General features: G+C 63.0%; 1 protein-coding gene and 1 long non-coding RNA gene across 2 annotated transcripts in view; one reads left to right on the top strand and one right to left on the bottom strand.

Moving 5' to 3' along the window:
* Window positions 1-15658, bottom strand: part of LOC148595876 (uncharacterized) — a 355837-nt gene that overhangs the window by 1976 nt on the left and 338203 nt on the right. The window lies entirely within an intron of this gene.
* CSF1 (colony stimulating factor 1) lies at window positions 7642-13433 on the top strand. The gene is made up of 9 exons (XM_088539792.1): window positions 7642-7691; window positions 8843-8959; window positions 10100-10162; window positions 10278-10457; window positions 11254-11434; window positions 12103-12788; window positions 12986-13041; window positions 13134-13180; window positions 13338-13433. The coding sequence occupies exons 1-8, from the start codon at window positions 7671-7673 to the stop codon at window positions 13177-13179; spliced, it is 1350 nt and encodes a 449-aa protein (XP_088395918.1). The 5' UTR covers window positions 7642-7670; the 3' UTR covers window position 13180; window positions 13338-13433.

Raw genomic sequence — 15658 nt, 5'->3', positions numbered from 1 at the left:
ACCCGCTTCCGGCGCATCCCCCGGTGACACTTGTCCAAGAAGCGACGGAGGAAATTGTGAAAGGGCCCCCGCGAGGTGGCTCGCTGGGTGTCACCGTCACGTGGCAGCGGATGCCACAAGGCCCCGTTTGGGGACAGCAGGTCCCCCTGCCGCGCCAAGGTGTGGAAGCGGCAGGGGGGCATGGGAGCATGGGGACCCTTGGGAGCAAATCCCAATTCTTCTGCTATGGCCTTTCCTGGGAGTCCTGGATCCCACTGGGTTTCACGACAGCCTTTCTGCCCATCCCATGGGATCTCCAGCATGTCCCTACACCCTCCCGCATCGAGGTGGCCACAGATCCCAGCTTGGGATGGGAGACGGAGGCCAGCGGGAAGCGGGGCCGGAACCTCATGGGAGCGGATCGCCCAGTGCCACTTCTGGACTGAAATGGTCAGGGGTCACTGGGATCATGGAGCAGCTGAACAGACACAAATGGCTGTTTTTCCTTGAAAGGCAAATCTTTTTCTGCCAAAAAAAAGAGCATTCCACCAAGAAACACTTTGCATGGAAAGTACTTGACCTTTCCTATCGTTTGACTTCCGGGAATTTGGCCACAGAGTAAAATCAGGCCTCTCTCCCATTTTTTTCCCCCCAGCTCCTGCACTTTCTGCCGGATGCTGGGAGAGGAGCAGGCTCGGAGGCCAGGAGCAGCCGGGACCATCTGCCAACCTCCGAGGGGCTGAAGGCCATCCCAAAAACGCTCTGCGTAAGCTTGGGAGAGGAGTCTCCAAACCCCTGAAGACTTGGATACTCCCTTCTCCCTTTTCTCTTTTTTAATTTTTTTTTCCTCTTTTTTTGGGCGCTGAGACAGAGGCGCCTGCGCCGCTTCCTCCTTTTGGGATGGAAAAGAGCGGAAAAGAAGTAAAAGTGGTTCCAGCTCTGGCGCGCAGGGGAAGGATTCCCCATCCCAGCTCTTCCCACTCCTACCCCGAGGGCTGTTGAGAGCTTTGATTCCTTGGGATGGAGCCGGCACAGGTGGCCGAGTGGTGGTTTCCACTTCCCTTGCAGCTCCTGACTCATCCCAGGCTGCGGATGAGTCCTGGCGCGGGCGGCCTCCGAGCTCTCATGGATACATCGGGAAGCATGGAAAGGCACCAGGGCCGCGGCGCTCGTCCCTCCAGCCAAGGAAAGCAAAAACTTTCTTGTTTCCTTCCCAACTGCAGTTGGTTTCCATCTTGGAAAAGGCAGCACCAGGCCTGGAGGTGGCCGCTTGCCTGCTCCTATGTGAGGGAGTAGCCAGCCCCAAAACACGGTGGATTTGCCCCAAAATACCCGTATCCAATGGGTGCTTTTTCGTGGGATTGGAAGGGGGTGCTCTGGGCTGAGGGTGCTCTGGAGCAGAGGATGCTCAGGGCAAGGATGTCCTGGGGACGAGGGTGGCCTGGGGACGAGGGTGGTCTGGGGACGAGGGTGGCCCAGGCCGTGCGGGTGGCCGGTGGCCACGCTCCCCGCGGTTCCAACATGCCGAGCGGTGGCTTTTTCCCCCCGGAGCCCCTGGGGACGTTCCCTCCGCCCCGCTGGCCACTGGAGCCATCACGGAGCTGGCCCCGGCGGCCACCGAAGCCAGCGGCGGGGGGGACAGCGGGGGACGGAGGCTGTGGGCAGGTCCCTTTCTGCTCCGTCCCCTCGCGGCCAAGCGTGACTCAGCAGCGAAGCCTCGCTGGAATGCGCCAAAACGGAGCCAAACGGCCCCAAAGCGGCGGCCGGGGGGGTGGGCAGAGCCGCAGCCCCCCCCTCCCGCTCCCCAGACCCCCCCTCCCCAACCGAACACGGGGCCACCCCGGGGCTGCAGCCACCGGCCCCGGGGCAGGAGCCGAGCGCGGAGGGGCCCAGGCGTCCGGGCTGGCGCCCACGGAGGCTGAGCTCATCCCCCCGCCCCACCGGCCAGCTCAGCGCTTTGCTTGCCCGGCGCTGGAGGGGCTGAGGAAGAGGAGGGTGTTGGGTTCCCATCCGCCGCCCCTTTCCCCAAGGACAGTTCTCCGACTTGGGGGTGTTGGGATGAGCAGCCGCCGTCCCCGTGTTCTCCCCCGTGCCCGGATTTGCCTTCAGGGACGGAGCTCGGTGTTGGCACCGGTTCCTGATGGTGGGCTCAGATGCTGCTTTTCCCGCCATGGAAAGACGGAATTTAGGTCAAGCAGCACACGGGCTCCGCAGAGCTCGCCTGGAAAAGAGCTTCCACCCTGCGTGTGGCTCCCGCTGCCTTTTCCCTTTGGGATGAGGCCAGGCGGGAAGCGGGAGCAGCTCCGCGTGGCCGCTCCAGGGACTTTCCCATTTTTTTTTTTCCACTTTTATTTTCCTGCAGCCATCAGGCTCCTCTTCCAACACGGCGCCGGGTCGACGGCTCCGTTCCCCATGGATACAGCCAGCGGGCGGGAGCAATGCCGGGAGATGCCGGCGGCTCCGGCACGGGGCAGAGGTGCCGAGTGCGGTTTTGGCTCCGCTGCCTCAACCTGCTGCTGGCTGCAGCGGATCCACCTGCATCCACGGAGCATCCATGGAGCAGCCATGGAACACCCCATGTTCCCACAGGGAGCTTGGCTGGATGAGACCCGGCCTTGTGGCTCTGCCACCATCCTCACCACCCTCTCCCGTGGCTGCGTCCCACTCCTGAGAATGGTTTTATTACAATTAATATTATTATTTAATGATTATTTTCTATTTCCTTGGCTGGAACTGCCCTGGTGATGACAGTGGGTGACGCCAGGCACCAGTGGGTGCCACGTGCTGGGGTGGAAAGTGTGAAGCATCCGCGGGTCGTGCCCGTTTTCCCCGGGAGGAAAAGCCCGGCAAAGGTTATTTTTAACTCGGCCGCGTTTCCGTTTCTCCTTCCTTGCCGGGCGCACGTGGTGCTGAGGTCACGGAGCGCCCGGCTCCATGCTGGCCGCGTCCCGCGCTCTGGGCTCGGCCGCCTGCGTCGCTCCCGCAGGGATTTTCCCCGGAGCAGCTCGCCCGGCCCGGAGCCGCGTGCGGCTTTGGATGGAAAATCAGCCCCAGATGTGGCTGAGCTGCCGCTGCGAGCGCCGAGCCCAGCCGAGCCGGGGCCCGGGAAGGGGTCGCGGCCGGCAGCGGATGCGGCGGGATCCTGATGCCGGGAATGACTTGGGTGCAGGTTTTGGAACCCTGCTGCTCCCCAAGGAGCACCCATGGGTGCCAGCACCCCCAGGCATCACGTGGGTGGGAAAAGGGCTGTGGGTGCTAGGAATGACTGCTGGCTTTGGGCCCTTTTCCTTCTGATCCGAAGCTGATTGCCAACCCCAGGGTTGGTTCCTGGGAATAGGGTGCACATCTGGGATCCCAGCGGGAAGCTTGGTCCCAGCAGCTGAGCTGCGAGACATGGAAAAACTCTGCAGCCTCTTGGAAACAAAGCCTGGTGACCCGCCGGATACGCCATCCAGAGGGCGAAATTCCCCTGGTTTAGGTTTAATTCCAAACACTCCCAGGGAAGGAGTGGGGGAGGCTGTGGCAGCAAATTGTGTCCGGCCGCAGCTCCAGGAGCAGCGGCCCCTTCCCGAGGGATGGAAGTGGGATGGAGGGGGCATCTCAGACCCCCCAGTCCTGAACCCGTGGCTGCTTCGTGACCCGGCTGCTGGTGCCAGGGCCCGGCACCGCCGTCCCCGGCTCTGGGGGGACAGCCACGTCCCCCGTCCCCGCAGCCGGCCCTGGGCGGAGGCCCCGCGGCCGAGGCCAAGACGCATCAGCCCATGTTTGCTCCCGGCCCGACGTTGTTTTTTCCCCATTCCCGGGATGATACAACGCTCTTGGCACAGGTACACATTCCCCACCGCCTCCCGGCACGGGCGGCTCCGGAGTGTCCGAGGAGGAGGGTTTGCAGGACGAGCTGCCTCTCCGCACCCGCCGCTGCCCCCGGAGAACTCTGCGGCGGGGCTGAGACCGGGCGCGCTCACTACACAAGTGGCGGCAGCGGGAGCTTTGGGGGGCCGCGTTTTCCCAATGTGGCAACGTCAGCTCCATGGCACCGGCTCCGTGGCACCGCTACGCGACGGGGGGAGCCTCTGCCCGTCCGTCTGTGTGTCCATCCGTCCGTCCGTCCCTGGGGAGGACACCTGCCCGGAGGGGGGGACGGGTCCCCGCGGCGGGGCCAGTCGCTGCCGTGAACGGCTGCGGATAAACAAGGGCGCCCGCGGGGAGGACAAACGGCCTCTGTGTTCGGTGTCACCGCCGCGTCCCCGGCTGGCGGGGCCCAAGCGAGCGCGGAGACTTAGCGCGTCCAAGCGCACGGCCGAGCGCTGCCGCCGCCGCATGCGGCACTTTCTCCGGTGGAAATCACGGCTGTGGGGGGAGAAAGGCTGGAAATGGAGCAGAGAGCAGCGCCAGGGCCTGTCCCCCCCCGGCACTAACCATGCGTCACCAGGAAGGAGCCAGTGGCAGCTTACGGCAATTTCCCACTGGGAATAACTTTCTCCGTGCTGGCAAGTCTCCCCTTCCCAAATTCTCCCTCGCTGGAAGCCGCCGTCGCGCCGCCCCCAAGGACGCGGCTATTTCGGCCCCGGTGATGCAGGGCCTGGGGCAGCTCGTGGCTGGAGGAGGGACGCGCGGAGCCGGCGCGCTCCCGGCACGCTCCATCCCATGACTCCCGGCCCTGACCCTTTTCCGGTCACCTCGAGGCAGGCGGGGGCCGAGCGCGCCGGGGATGGGCGCGAGCGCGGGCCGGGGGCCGGTGTGGGGACGGTGACTCAGCACGGCCACCTCAGAGCCAGCTCATCCCGCTGCGGAGCGCACACGTGTGCGGGAAGGGGGTTGCAAACTGCTCTGGATCCCGGTGGCTCATGCGCCGCTTTCCTGTCCGAGTGACAAGCACTTTGCAAGGAAACCGATTGCATCCCAGCACCTCCTCGCTCACCACCCGTTGCCTCCCAGCGAAGGGAAGCGAATGGGAAAAGTCCCAAAAGTCAGCGCCGTGGTTGGGTGCAGCGCGCAACATGGCTCACTGCAGGGTGTAACATGGCTTGTTGCAGTGTGCAACATGGCTCATTGCAATGTGCAACATGGCTCGTTGCAGTGTGCAACATGGGTCATTGCAGCAGGCAACATGGTTCGTTGCAGCAGGCAACATGGCTCATTGCAGTGTGCAACATGGCTCGTTGCAGTGTGCAACATGGCTCACTGCAGGGTGTAACATGGCTCGTTGCAGTGTGCAACGTGGCTCATTGCAGGGTACATCATGGCTTGTTGCAGCATGCAACATGGCTCGTTGCAGCAGGCAACATGGTTCGTTCCAGCAGGCAACATGGTTCATTGCAGCAGGCAACATGGTTCATTGCAGTGTGAAACATGGCTCGTTGCAGTGTGCAACATGGCTCGTTGCAGGGTGTAACATGGCTCATTGCAGCGTGCAACATGGCTCATTGCAGCAGGCAATGCGGCTTGTTGCAAGCTCCAGTAGCTTTTCTGTCCCACTTCGGGTGACAACATGTCCCCAGGTTACCCTGAGAGGTTCTGGTCCCACCCGCTGGAGCGGGGATCCCCGCGTGGGGCGAGTGCTGCAGGCCCCGGCATGTGCGTGGATTCATCCCTTCCTGCACAGCCGTGTGCTCGGAGCCGGCGTGCGCATCGAGCACGAGTGTGGGAACGGATCTGCTCGTGCACAGCTGGGCACAAAGAGCCGTGGGTGACGCGTGGATCTGCTTGGGAACACCTGGATGCACTCAGGTGCTCCCAGGCCCAGGGATCTGAGTCCCTGCCCAGCACCACCAGTGCCTGAAGCAGCCACTGCAGGAGCACCCTGCATTTGTGGGTGAGCTGCAAGCTCCGGGCAAGCGAGCCCCCGTGCACGGGCTCCGCTCCGACGCTCCGTGCCGCAGGAATGCTGCTCCAGGGCATTTGTGCCGCGGCAGATTGCAAAGCGCGGGCCTTCGCGGAGGCTGATTCCTGGCAGGAGCAGCGCTTTGGCCGCGCGGAACGGGGCACGTGCTGGTGAGGGGAGGGATCGTGGAGCAGCGCGGGGCGCGCAGGCTCGTGCGCTTATTGATTTGTGCACAAACGCGCAACCCTCTGCGCATGGAGCACGCGCCGAGGTCGCGCAGGGCAGCGCGCGCTCGCACCATCGCCGCTGCCTCCGCACACGCCGTGCACGAGCTGCAAAGAGAGCCCGGCTGAGCCGAGTCCAACCGAGCTGAGCGGTGCCGGTCCATTCGAGTGCGCTGAGCTATGCTGATAGATCCAAACTGAGCCAACCCCATCCGAACCGGGCTGCTCGATCCCAAATTGAACCGGGATGAACCGAGTTGAGTCAAACCCAGGCCAGTGGAGCCAGGTTGAGGTAAGCTGTGCCAGTGTGATCTGAACTGAACCCGTCCAATCCAGTCCAAGATGATGCGATCCGAGCTGAACTCAGTCCAACCAATGCAATCCAAGCTGTGCCGTGTGCATCCAAGTCACTCCGATGTGAGCCATGCTGAGCTGATCCAATCAAATCCACACCGAGCTAATCCGATCGGAGTCAGGCTGATCCGAGCCGAACCGAGCTGAGCCAAGCGGACCGTGCAGCGCCAAGCTGAGCAGAACCGATCTGATCTGCCTGGAGCTGAGCCAAGCTGATCCGTTGGATCTGAGCCAGACCAAACAGATCTGAGTTGATCCAGTGCAGTCGGAGCTGTGCTGACCCGTGCTGACCCAATCCATCAGTCAGAGCTGATTGCAGCTGAGTCGAACCAAACTGATCCAAGCCAATCCAATCTGTTCGGAGCTGATCAGAACCAAGCCAAACTGGTGTCATCCAAGCCAATCTCATCCAGTCAGAGCCAATTGGAGCTGAGTCTAAGCAAGCTGATCTGAGCCGATCCAATGCCGTCAGAGCCGACTCAATCTGAGCTGACCGAAGCCGAGCCAAATCAAGCTGATTGGAGCTGAGATGAGCCGAATGGAGCCGATGGGAGCCAAGCCAAACCAAGCTGATCCAATCCGAGATGAGTGGATTGGAGCTGAACCGAGCCAAACTGATCAGAGTCAATTGGAGTTGACCCAATCTGAGCTGAGCTGACTGGAGCCCATTGGAGTTGAGCCGATTGGATCCAGTCCGGTTGGAGCTGAGCAGATCGGAGCTGACCCAATCGGAGTCGATCTGATTGGAGCCGAGACAATTGGATCCAATCTGTGTGGAGCTGAGCAGACTCAATATGATCCAATTGAAGCCAACCTATGTGATCTGATTGGAGCCGACTGGAGATGAGTTGACCCAATCTCAGCCGATTCGATTGGAGCCGACTGGATTCGATTCGATCAGAGCCGAACCGAGCCAATCTAATCTGATGGGAGCCGAGGGGAGCCGATCCAATCCGAGCCGATCCTGTTAGAGCCGATCCGATTGGAGCCGAACCGATCGGAGCCGAGCCAATCCGATCCTATGGGAACCGAACCGAGCCGAACCGTGCCGATCCGCTGGGAGCCGAGCCGAAGGGAGCCGAAGGGAGCCGAGCGGGGCCGAGCGGGGCCGGGCCGGGCCGGGCGGCGGGGCTGGCCGCCCGCCAGCGCTTTCTCATAAACCACATGGGCGGCAGCCGCTATAAAGAGCAGCGCGGCGGCGGCGGCGGCTCCAGCCCGGCCCGGCCCGGCCCCGCTCCGCTCCCCGCTCCACTCCCCGCTCCGCTCCCCCGGCAGCCCCGGCCGCCCCCATGCACCGCCTCGGAGCCCAGGTACCGCCGGCACCGGGGACAGCACCGGGCCCGCCCCCGCCACCCCGCTGTTGAGGGGGTACCGAGCATCCAGCGCGGGGGGGCACTCGGTTTTGGGGAGGGCAGCTGGTGTTAGGGAGGGGAGGTCCCCATTTGGGGGGGCAGCTGGTACTGGGGGGGTGACAGGCACCCGCATGGCTGGAGGGAGCCCTGAGCATGGAGGGGGGCGCACCCAGTGCGGGGGGTGCTGTGCCCGGGAGGCTGCACCCGCCATGGGGGGCAGCCTGCATTGGGGGGGGGGTCAAGCCTGAGCATGAGGAGTCATTGCGCATGGGGACACCTAGTTTTGGGGGGGGGGTCAGGCCTCTAGCACTGGGGGGACACCCCATTTGGAGGCGGTCCCTAAGTGTGGGCATAGGGATGCACCCGGTATTGGGGTGCACCCAGGCCCCCTGCATGGGGAGGACACCCCGCAGAGCTGCCCCCAATGCAGCGTGCAGCACCCAGCTTATGGGGCACCCAGCATGGGGCGGGGGGGATGTCAGCCCCGCGCCCTGTTCCCCCCGCCCCGTCCGTGTGTCCGTCCACGGGTCCCGGCGCAGCGGGAGAGGCTGCAGCGAGCCGTGGCCGCGGCTCCGTGGGGCCCGGCCGGCATCTGCTCTTTCACAAGAGAGAATTCCTGGGCTCCCTCCAAGGGAAATTCCCCCCGCCCAGCGCCCGCAGACACTCTCTCGGTGCCGGACTCAGGGGTTATCCTGCCCCAGGGCCCTGCCCCGCGCGCTGGCTCCGTGTCCTTTGGCTGGGAAGCTGCTGGGATTCAGCGCTCCAGAGGGCCTTGGGACGATGCCAGCACTGCTGCATGGAAAGAGCCCCACAGGGACAGTGTGCTGAGACTGGGGTCTGGCAGAGAGGGGGAGTATCCGGGGGCGTTCAATGTGTCTGATGGCTCCCAGGAACTGGGGAGAAGAAGGAAAAATAGCCTGAGAGACAGGACTGGCACAGGAGAAGTCCAAGTGAGGACTGGTACGAGGAAAGCCAAGGTTTCCCTGGTCCCTGGAAAAGTCATGTCCAGGCTTGTGCTTGGCAAAATTCCCCACTGTCCCGGCGTTCCGGAGAAGCCCTGCTCCGGCATGGGATGATCACAGGCAGCGCACGGATGCTCTGCCCTGCAGGTGTCCCTGCTCTCGGCCGCTCTCCTCCTGCTCTCCTGCGGCATCCCGGAGACGGAGCAGAACAGCTACTGCCAGCAGATCATCACTCCCAACCACCTGGCCCAGCTGCAGGAACTGGTGAGCACCCATGGGTGCGCTGACCACCCGGGCCCTTCGGAGCCGCGTGGGAATGTTGGTGGGGAGAGAAAGCACCGTGGCCAGAGCATGAGAAATGGGGCAATGGGCGCCAGCAAGTAGGGATGGGTGCGTGGAGGGGGGACCCGATCGGCTTCAGCAGCGCAGGGGTTAACGGCGAGGAATCCGGCTGCATTCCTGAGTCCAGCTGCTTGCCTGGAAGCTGGGCTGGCAACGGGAATGGGATGGAGGGCGGGCGGCGAGTGGGGGTGGCTGGAGCCACTGAGGCAGGGGCCACCGGAGCCAGCAGGGCTGGGGCCACCAGCAACTTGGCACTTGGGCTCCTGCAGAGCGTGCGAACCCGGCTCGTGGTCCTGATGCTGCAAGGAGAAAGCGAAACTAAAGGATGCAGAGGGATTTTATCATTATTTATTTGCTTTTGCGGCCACCCACGTATCGCCGGTCGAGCGCAGCTGCTTTGCATCCTCGCCGCTCGCTTGCACCGGGGCCTGTGGGTGCTGCGCTCGCTCTGGCCTCGCTGCCGCGGTGCCAGGCGCTGCTGGAGGTGTTTTCCCCCGAACGCGGCCTCTTTGCGCCCCGCTTTGCGCTGCGGCGCGGGCGCCCGTTGCACCGGAGCGAGTTATCGGAGCGCCGCAGGTCCGCGCAGAAGCTGCGGTTTTGCCTCCGGAGATTGCAGCGCCGGGCGCAGGGGTGTTCGCGGGGGAACCAGCCCGCGCCGCGGCTTCGACGGATAATGGAGCGATTGTTTCCGAGCTGCTGCGCTCCTGGCAGCCGGAGTGCTCCTGCCTTGGGATGCAACCCCAGAGCGCCGCTCCGGGCCTGACAGCGGATTGTTTTTTTTTTGGGGGGGGAAGAGAGGAGATTAGGCGTTTCCAGGGGGTTTCCCCCCTCTTCTGCCTTCGGAAGCGGTTGCAGCCGCAGTGCCCGGTGTTGCACAAAGCCCCGCGGCGCTGCCTGGGCTTGCATGACCCTTTTGCCTCTTGCGCGGTGGCTGGGAAAGCGGCTCTGCCCTCGACAAGCCCGGGCTCGGCCATTGGGGTGGGAGGAAGGCGATAACCGGCCTGCGGAGCGGCAGCCGCCACGTTTGGGACATGCTGGTGACATCCTGCTGTGCCCTTGCAGGCTGACACCCAGATGCTGCACCCAGGCAGGGTCTCCTTCAGCTTCATCCATAAAGAGCAACTGGTGAGTGGCTCCTTCCCATGCACCGGGGGGTTCTCTGGGGGCTTTGGGACATCCCCATCGGGGTGCATCGCTCCCCATGTCCCTTTTGGTGTCACTGCTGTCTCTGCCTTTGCAGAATGACTCCATCTGCTATGTGAAAGCCGCCTTTCCCGTGCTGGGGGACCTACTGGGCCGGACGGTGTTCAAAGAGAACTCGTCCAATGCCCAGAGGCTGAAAATGGTGCAGCGCATGTACGACCGCATCGACGAGAATGTGGACCCCTGCATCTGCGAGGAGGACGACGAGGAGAGAGAGGTGAGTGCGGCCGCCTTCCCGGGGCCCTCTGGACCCACAAACACTGCTGCTACAGGCATATGTTGCATGCAGAAAGTTTCACATGCAGATCGGATCTTGCATGCAGATGTTGTACATGCAAATGTTGCATGCAATGCCTTTTGCAGGCAGGTGTCACATGCAGATGTCACATGCAAATTGTGTGTACAGCAGGGGTTGCATGCAGCTGTGATGTGCAGGTGTTGCATGCAGAACAAGTTGCATGCAGATGTGTGCTGGTGTTGCATGCAGGAGGGGTTGCATGCAGGTGTCGTGCAGATGGTGCACGAAGAAGCAGTTGCGTGCAGGAGCCACATGCAGATGTGGCGTGCAGGAGTCATGGATGTATTGTGCAGATGTTGCATGTAGGCAGTGTTGCGTTCAGATGTGTGCAGATGTTGCATGCAGAAGAGGTGGCATGCACAAGGTGTCATGTGTAGATGCCGCGTGCAGAAGGGGTCACGTGCAGATATGGCATGCAGAAGGAGCCACATGCACAAGGCGGCATGCACAGATATTGTGTGCAGAAGGGGTCATGTGCAGATGCTGTGTGCAGATAGGGTTGTGTGCAGATGTTGCGTGCAGATGTGTGCAGATGCTGCGTGCAGACAGGGTCGTGCAGATGTGTGCAGGTGTTACATGCAGAAGGGGTCGCGTGCACAGGGTGTCGTGTGCAGGTGTTACATGCAGAAGGGGTCGCGTGCAGATGTGTGCAGATGTTGCATGCAGAAGGCGGCCGGGGTGGGCGCCGCTGACAGCCGCCTGCCTCCCGCGGCAGCTCTCGCAGAAGTGCCTGGCCGAGTTCAGCACGTCGCCCTACGAGATGCTGGTGCTGGTGAAGCGCTTCTTCGAGGACCTGGCCGTGCTGCTGCAGCGCCGCGAGACCTTCGCCAAGGACTGCAGCCACGTGTACCGCACGCAGTGCCCGTCACCCCGGCGTCCCACCGCCTCGGCACCGGGTAAGGGGCTGGCACGACCCGTGTCCGCGTGGCTGCCTGTCCTGAGGCTGCTGGCCGCCTAGGCTGTGTCTGTGCATGTCCCCATGTGTCTCCATGTGGGTTTGGCAGTCTGGAGAAGGGGCTGAACATCCTGGAAAACCCCTTTGGAAAATCCGGATTGGGGCTGCAGCTGGCTGGGGCAGGAAACCCAGCTGCGATAAGCCTGGGAAGGGAATGTGGAGGCCGTTCCATGCACCCATCTGAAGGCATCTGGCTTAGCTTGCTCTCCAAGGCACCTGGACTTGCTCTGCCACCCGTTTCTGCATGTCTGGGGCCGAGGTTCCAGCCTCTCCGTACCTCAGTTCCCCAACGGGCTGCATGGATCAAAAGGCTGGAGAGTCTCCATGGGGAGAGCTCTGGACTGCGGGGCATGGAGGAGCCCGTGCCGCTGCCTGCGCTTCCGTGTGCTCTGTCCACACGCCGGATCCATGGGGAGTTGGAGGCACCATCCCTTTGACATCCCGGCTCCCGCCAGTGATGCCGAAGTCAGATAACTCCTTGCCAGTGGCTTGGGCACCGTTTGTCCTGCATCCGTCCCCGCTCTCCGCTTGCTCCCTTTCTCCTCCAGCAGCTCTCCGTGGCCCTGGGCGGCCGCTCACGCTGCGACCTCTTCTCTCCTCTTCTTGCAGGTTTGGGGACAGATCCCGATGGCCATGTCCTGTCCCCTGCCCTCCCTCCTGCCACCCAGCCCTCCCTCTCTGCCGCTAGCGCCCTGGTGCCTTCTGGCCACCCTCACGGTGCCCCAGCTTGGCCACCCGCCACCGCCACCGACGGGGGTTCGGGCACCGAGGAGGAGCTGGGTGCCTGGCTCGAGGTCCCAGCGTCCCCGGGTCCTGCCATTCAAGTGCCGGACGCGCTCCCAGATGCTCCCGGCACGGTCGGCCTGGTGGCGGGGGACATCTCCGCACCGCCCGGGGACGCGGGGATGGCACAGAGCGCTCCCCAAGCAGGGACAGCAGCGCCGGAGCGCCCAGAGCACCTCGGAGCCTCCGTCCTCCCGCCGGAGGAGGCTCCCGGCGAGGCCAGCGGAGCCGGGCTGTCCCCGGGGCGGGCGCCGCAGCCCGTCCCGCGGCTCCGCATCCCGCAGCCTCCCGGAGCTCCGGAGCGTCACGCCGGAGCCTGGGGCCCGAGCGGCCTGCGGGAGCGCGACGGCGGCGGCCCCAGCGCTCACTCCCGCTTTGTCCCGAGCGCAGAGCAGCGCCGCAAGGAGCCGCGAGCCGCCGCGAGCCACCGCGCGCCCCTGCTCGCCACCGCCGTGGCCAGCGCCGTGGCCGTGCTGCTCGCCGTGGGCGGGCTGCTCTTCTACAAGCGCAGGGTGAGGACCGAGACCCTCACCCACGGCCTCGGCCCGGGTGCTCCCCTGGCCCAGTTTCCCCTCGGGGCTGTGGGGTGGCACCGTGCTTGGGGCTTTCGATTAGTTTCGATTAGTTTTTTCCCAGGGCAGGAGGCTGGACGGGGGATAGAGCCGTCCCTGTGGCTCATCCCTCTTTTCCTTCTTTCTTCCCCCACCAGATCCTGCAGCGGCGGCCGGAGCAGAGTGAGCAGGACCCGGAGGAGCCGGAGCGAAGGTGGGTTTGCTTGGAGGGGCTTTAGGGATCCCCCCGCCACCACTGTCTGCCGTCCCTTCTCCCTACTAACCCCATCCTGGCTTTGCATCCAGGGTGCTGCAGGGGGGCTGTGCCGAGCTGGACATGCAGGAGCTATGAGGTGAGCACCCCAACGCGGGGACAAAATCCCTGCACCCACTGTAGCAGGAATCCCATCACCGAGACTTATTTTCCCAATGGGAAAACCTGTGGGAAGATCCCGCCACCTTCTCCAACCGCATCCTAACCTCCCCCCCGCCTCATTTCCACCCCTCCAGGGTCCGAGAGGGGCCGCGATGCTGCTCGGGGACCCCCGGCCGCCCCGTGCCGGCCCCGATGCCGCCGAGCCGGTGACCGCGGCGGGCGAGGACAGACAGCGGAGCCGGCGGCGAGGACAGGCGGATGCGGCCGCTCCGGATGCGCCGCGCGCGGACGCTGCTCCCCCCAGCCCGGCTCGTCCCCCCATCCGCAATGATTCCGGAGGGGGGCACACGCACACTGTGAATATTTAAAGCCCCGTGTCGGCGGTGTCCGTAGGTCCGTCCATCCCCCGGGCGCCCGAGCTGGTCTCAGGCTGCGCCTTGGTGCCTTGGCTCCTTATTCCCGGCGTTCCCCAGATCTCCGTGCGGGAAGACCCCCATTGGAGATGCTCTGGGGGGAATGATTGCCCCCTCCCCAGCCCCTGAATGTGAAGTTTGGCCCCTGCTGCTCAGGGGGGTTGAAAGTATTATTTTTCTACAGCAGGAAACTATGTGGATGGACCAAATATGTTGTTTTTTGCATTTTTTTTTTAAAGAAAGCAGTAGTATTAATTTTTATACGCATATTTATGGCTGCCCAAAGGGGGATTGTGGGGGAGGATCACAAGCACAGCAGCCTCCCGCATCCCTAGGGATGGTTAAACCTTGCCTGCAACCTGTGTTGGATGTTTCTGCCTTGTGGGTTTCTTTTTTTTTTTTTTTTTTTTTCCTTTTATACATGGAGAGGTCAAATTATTTTATATAAAGTCATTAAAAAAAAGTCTATTTAAAAAAATAAATAGAAAGCGGCTTGTATATTTAATATTAATAATAAACGTGGATGTGTAGCACTTTGTAACAGAGGAAGCTGGTTTTTTGTGTGTGTCAGGGGGGTCTGTCCTCCCTGTCCCCTGGCCTGGGGACATGGGGGAAGGAGCCACTCGGATCCAAGTGCTTGGTGGCTCGTGGCTCCGTGCGCTTCCTGGGGCCGCTCCGACTTGGAAAGGCAGAGGCTGAAGAGCTATTTCCTCTGGGCAAGTGGAGGCCAAATCCCTTTTTCCGGCGCCGTCTTCCTCTCGCGCTGCCGGGCCGCGGCTCCCGGGGGCTCCGGGGGCTCCGGGCAGGATGCGGCCCGTGCGGGGCCGCGGTTGCTGACACTAGGATTCCTCGAGGAACGTTTCCCGCCGCCTCCGGCGCCCGCTGACTCAGCCCGGCCCTTCCTCTCCCCAGCGGGGGCTTTCCCAGCTCCTCTTCCCAAGGAAATGGGACCTATATATATCCCTGGCCCCGGGCCATGGTCCTTATGGTTGCGGTTGGGGGGTGCTTAGGGGCCAGTGCCTGTCCTGGTGCTGGCACCACTCGCTCAGGGGGGACAACGCTGGCAGCACAGGGGCTTTCCTGGCGATCAGGAGTGGGTGTTAACTCTGGAGAGGAATGATGGTGGGTTGCAAGCGTTGCTGAGCTCCTTGGTAGAGCGCAGAGGAATGGAAGCTGGTGACAGAGCGGCGTTTTGTGCTACCTGGAGAAGGTGTTAACCCTGGAGCGGAAAGATGGCAGGACATCCTTGGGATGACAGCAGCTGGCACACTCGCCTCCCTGAAATTAACCCCCCCCACACACTCTTCTTATCCCCTGACACCTCTCCATGCTCGGAGCAGCCCAGACCCACAGGAGCTGTGCCGTGGAGGGGGGTGCAGGAGAAGGTCGTTAACACTGCTGCTAATTAGCATTGCTTTACAGCCCAGGAGGGCAGCTTGGGGCCCAAACCCCTGGGTGTTCGCCAGCACCACAGGGGTCTGGCTGCCCCATCCTCCCCAGTGCCGTGGACCCCCCAGGCCACCCGAGTGCTGCTCCGGCTGCCTGCAGCAGCGGGGAAAAAACTCCTCGGAAGCTCCGAGAGTTCCGAGTTCCCGGAGCGACTCTGGGAAAAGCTTCTCCGGCTCTGCTGCAAGCAGAGACGCTGACAGGGCAGAGTGGCCCAGAAAGGGGCCTGGGGCCAACGCGGCCCAACCAGTCCCGGCCCCCCTGGCAGCTTCGCTGTCCCCCCACCCGGCTGGGCTGCCGGGAGCCGCTTGGTGCCACCGCGAAGGGGTCGGTTTCCGGCCACCGGCCCAGCCTGGGGGTGTTTTGCTTGGCGGCCACAGCGATTTGGGTTGAAAAATGTTATCTGCAGTCCTCCCCCACCACCCGCCCGCGGCGGCATTTTCACCAAAAACCCGTCTGTTTTCCCCATTTTGCAACCGCGAGGGAGACTTAGCCTCCCAAAAGCAACATGCAAGGGCACAGAGGACATGGAGCAACTATAGATAAGGGGAAATGTATATAGGCAAAGAGAGTAGTGATGCACTGAGCCCCGGATC

Source organism: Tinamus guttatus, unplaced genomic scaffold (genome assembly GCF_059628265.1).
Source record: "Tinamus guttatus ecotype Peru unplaced genomic scaffold, ASM5962826v1 Tinamus_guttatus_pri_ptg000049l, whole genome shotgun sequence".
NCBI classification, from domain to species: Eukaryota; Metazoa; Chordata; class Aves; order Tinamiformes; family Tinamidae; genus Tinamus; species Tinamus guttatus.
Note: the sequence above shows the minus strand (reverse complement) of the source record. Positions and strands in the feature narration are given on the sequence as shown.

What these genes read in the sequence shown, in the direction of transcription:
- CSF1 (XM_088539792.1), top strand. Translation starts at nt 7,671, where the DNA reads ATGCACCGCCTCGGAGCCCAG. An exon ending in TGCACCGCCTCGGAGCCCAG is followed by an intron (nt 7,692 to 8,842) that starts GTACCGCCGGCA and finishes TCTGCCCTGCAG; the next exon opens with GTGTCCCTGCTCTCGGCCGC. An exon ending in TCATCCATAAAGAGCAACTG is followed by an intron (nt 10,163 to 10,277) that starts GTGAGTGGCTCC and finishes CTGCCTTTGCAG; the next exon opens with AATGACTCCATCTGCTATGT.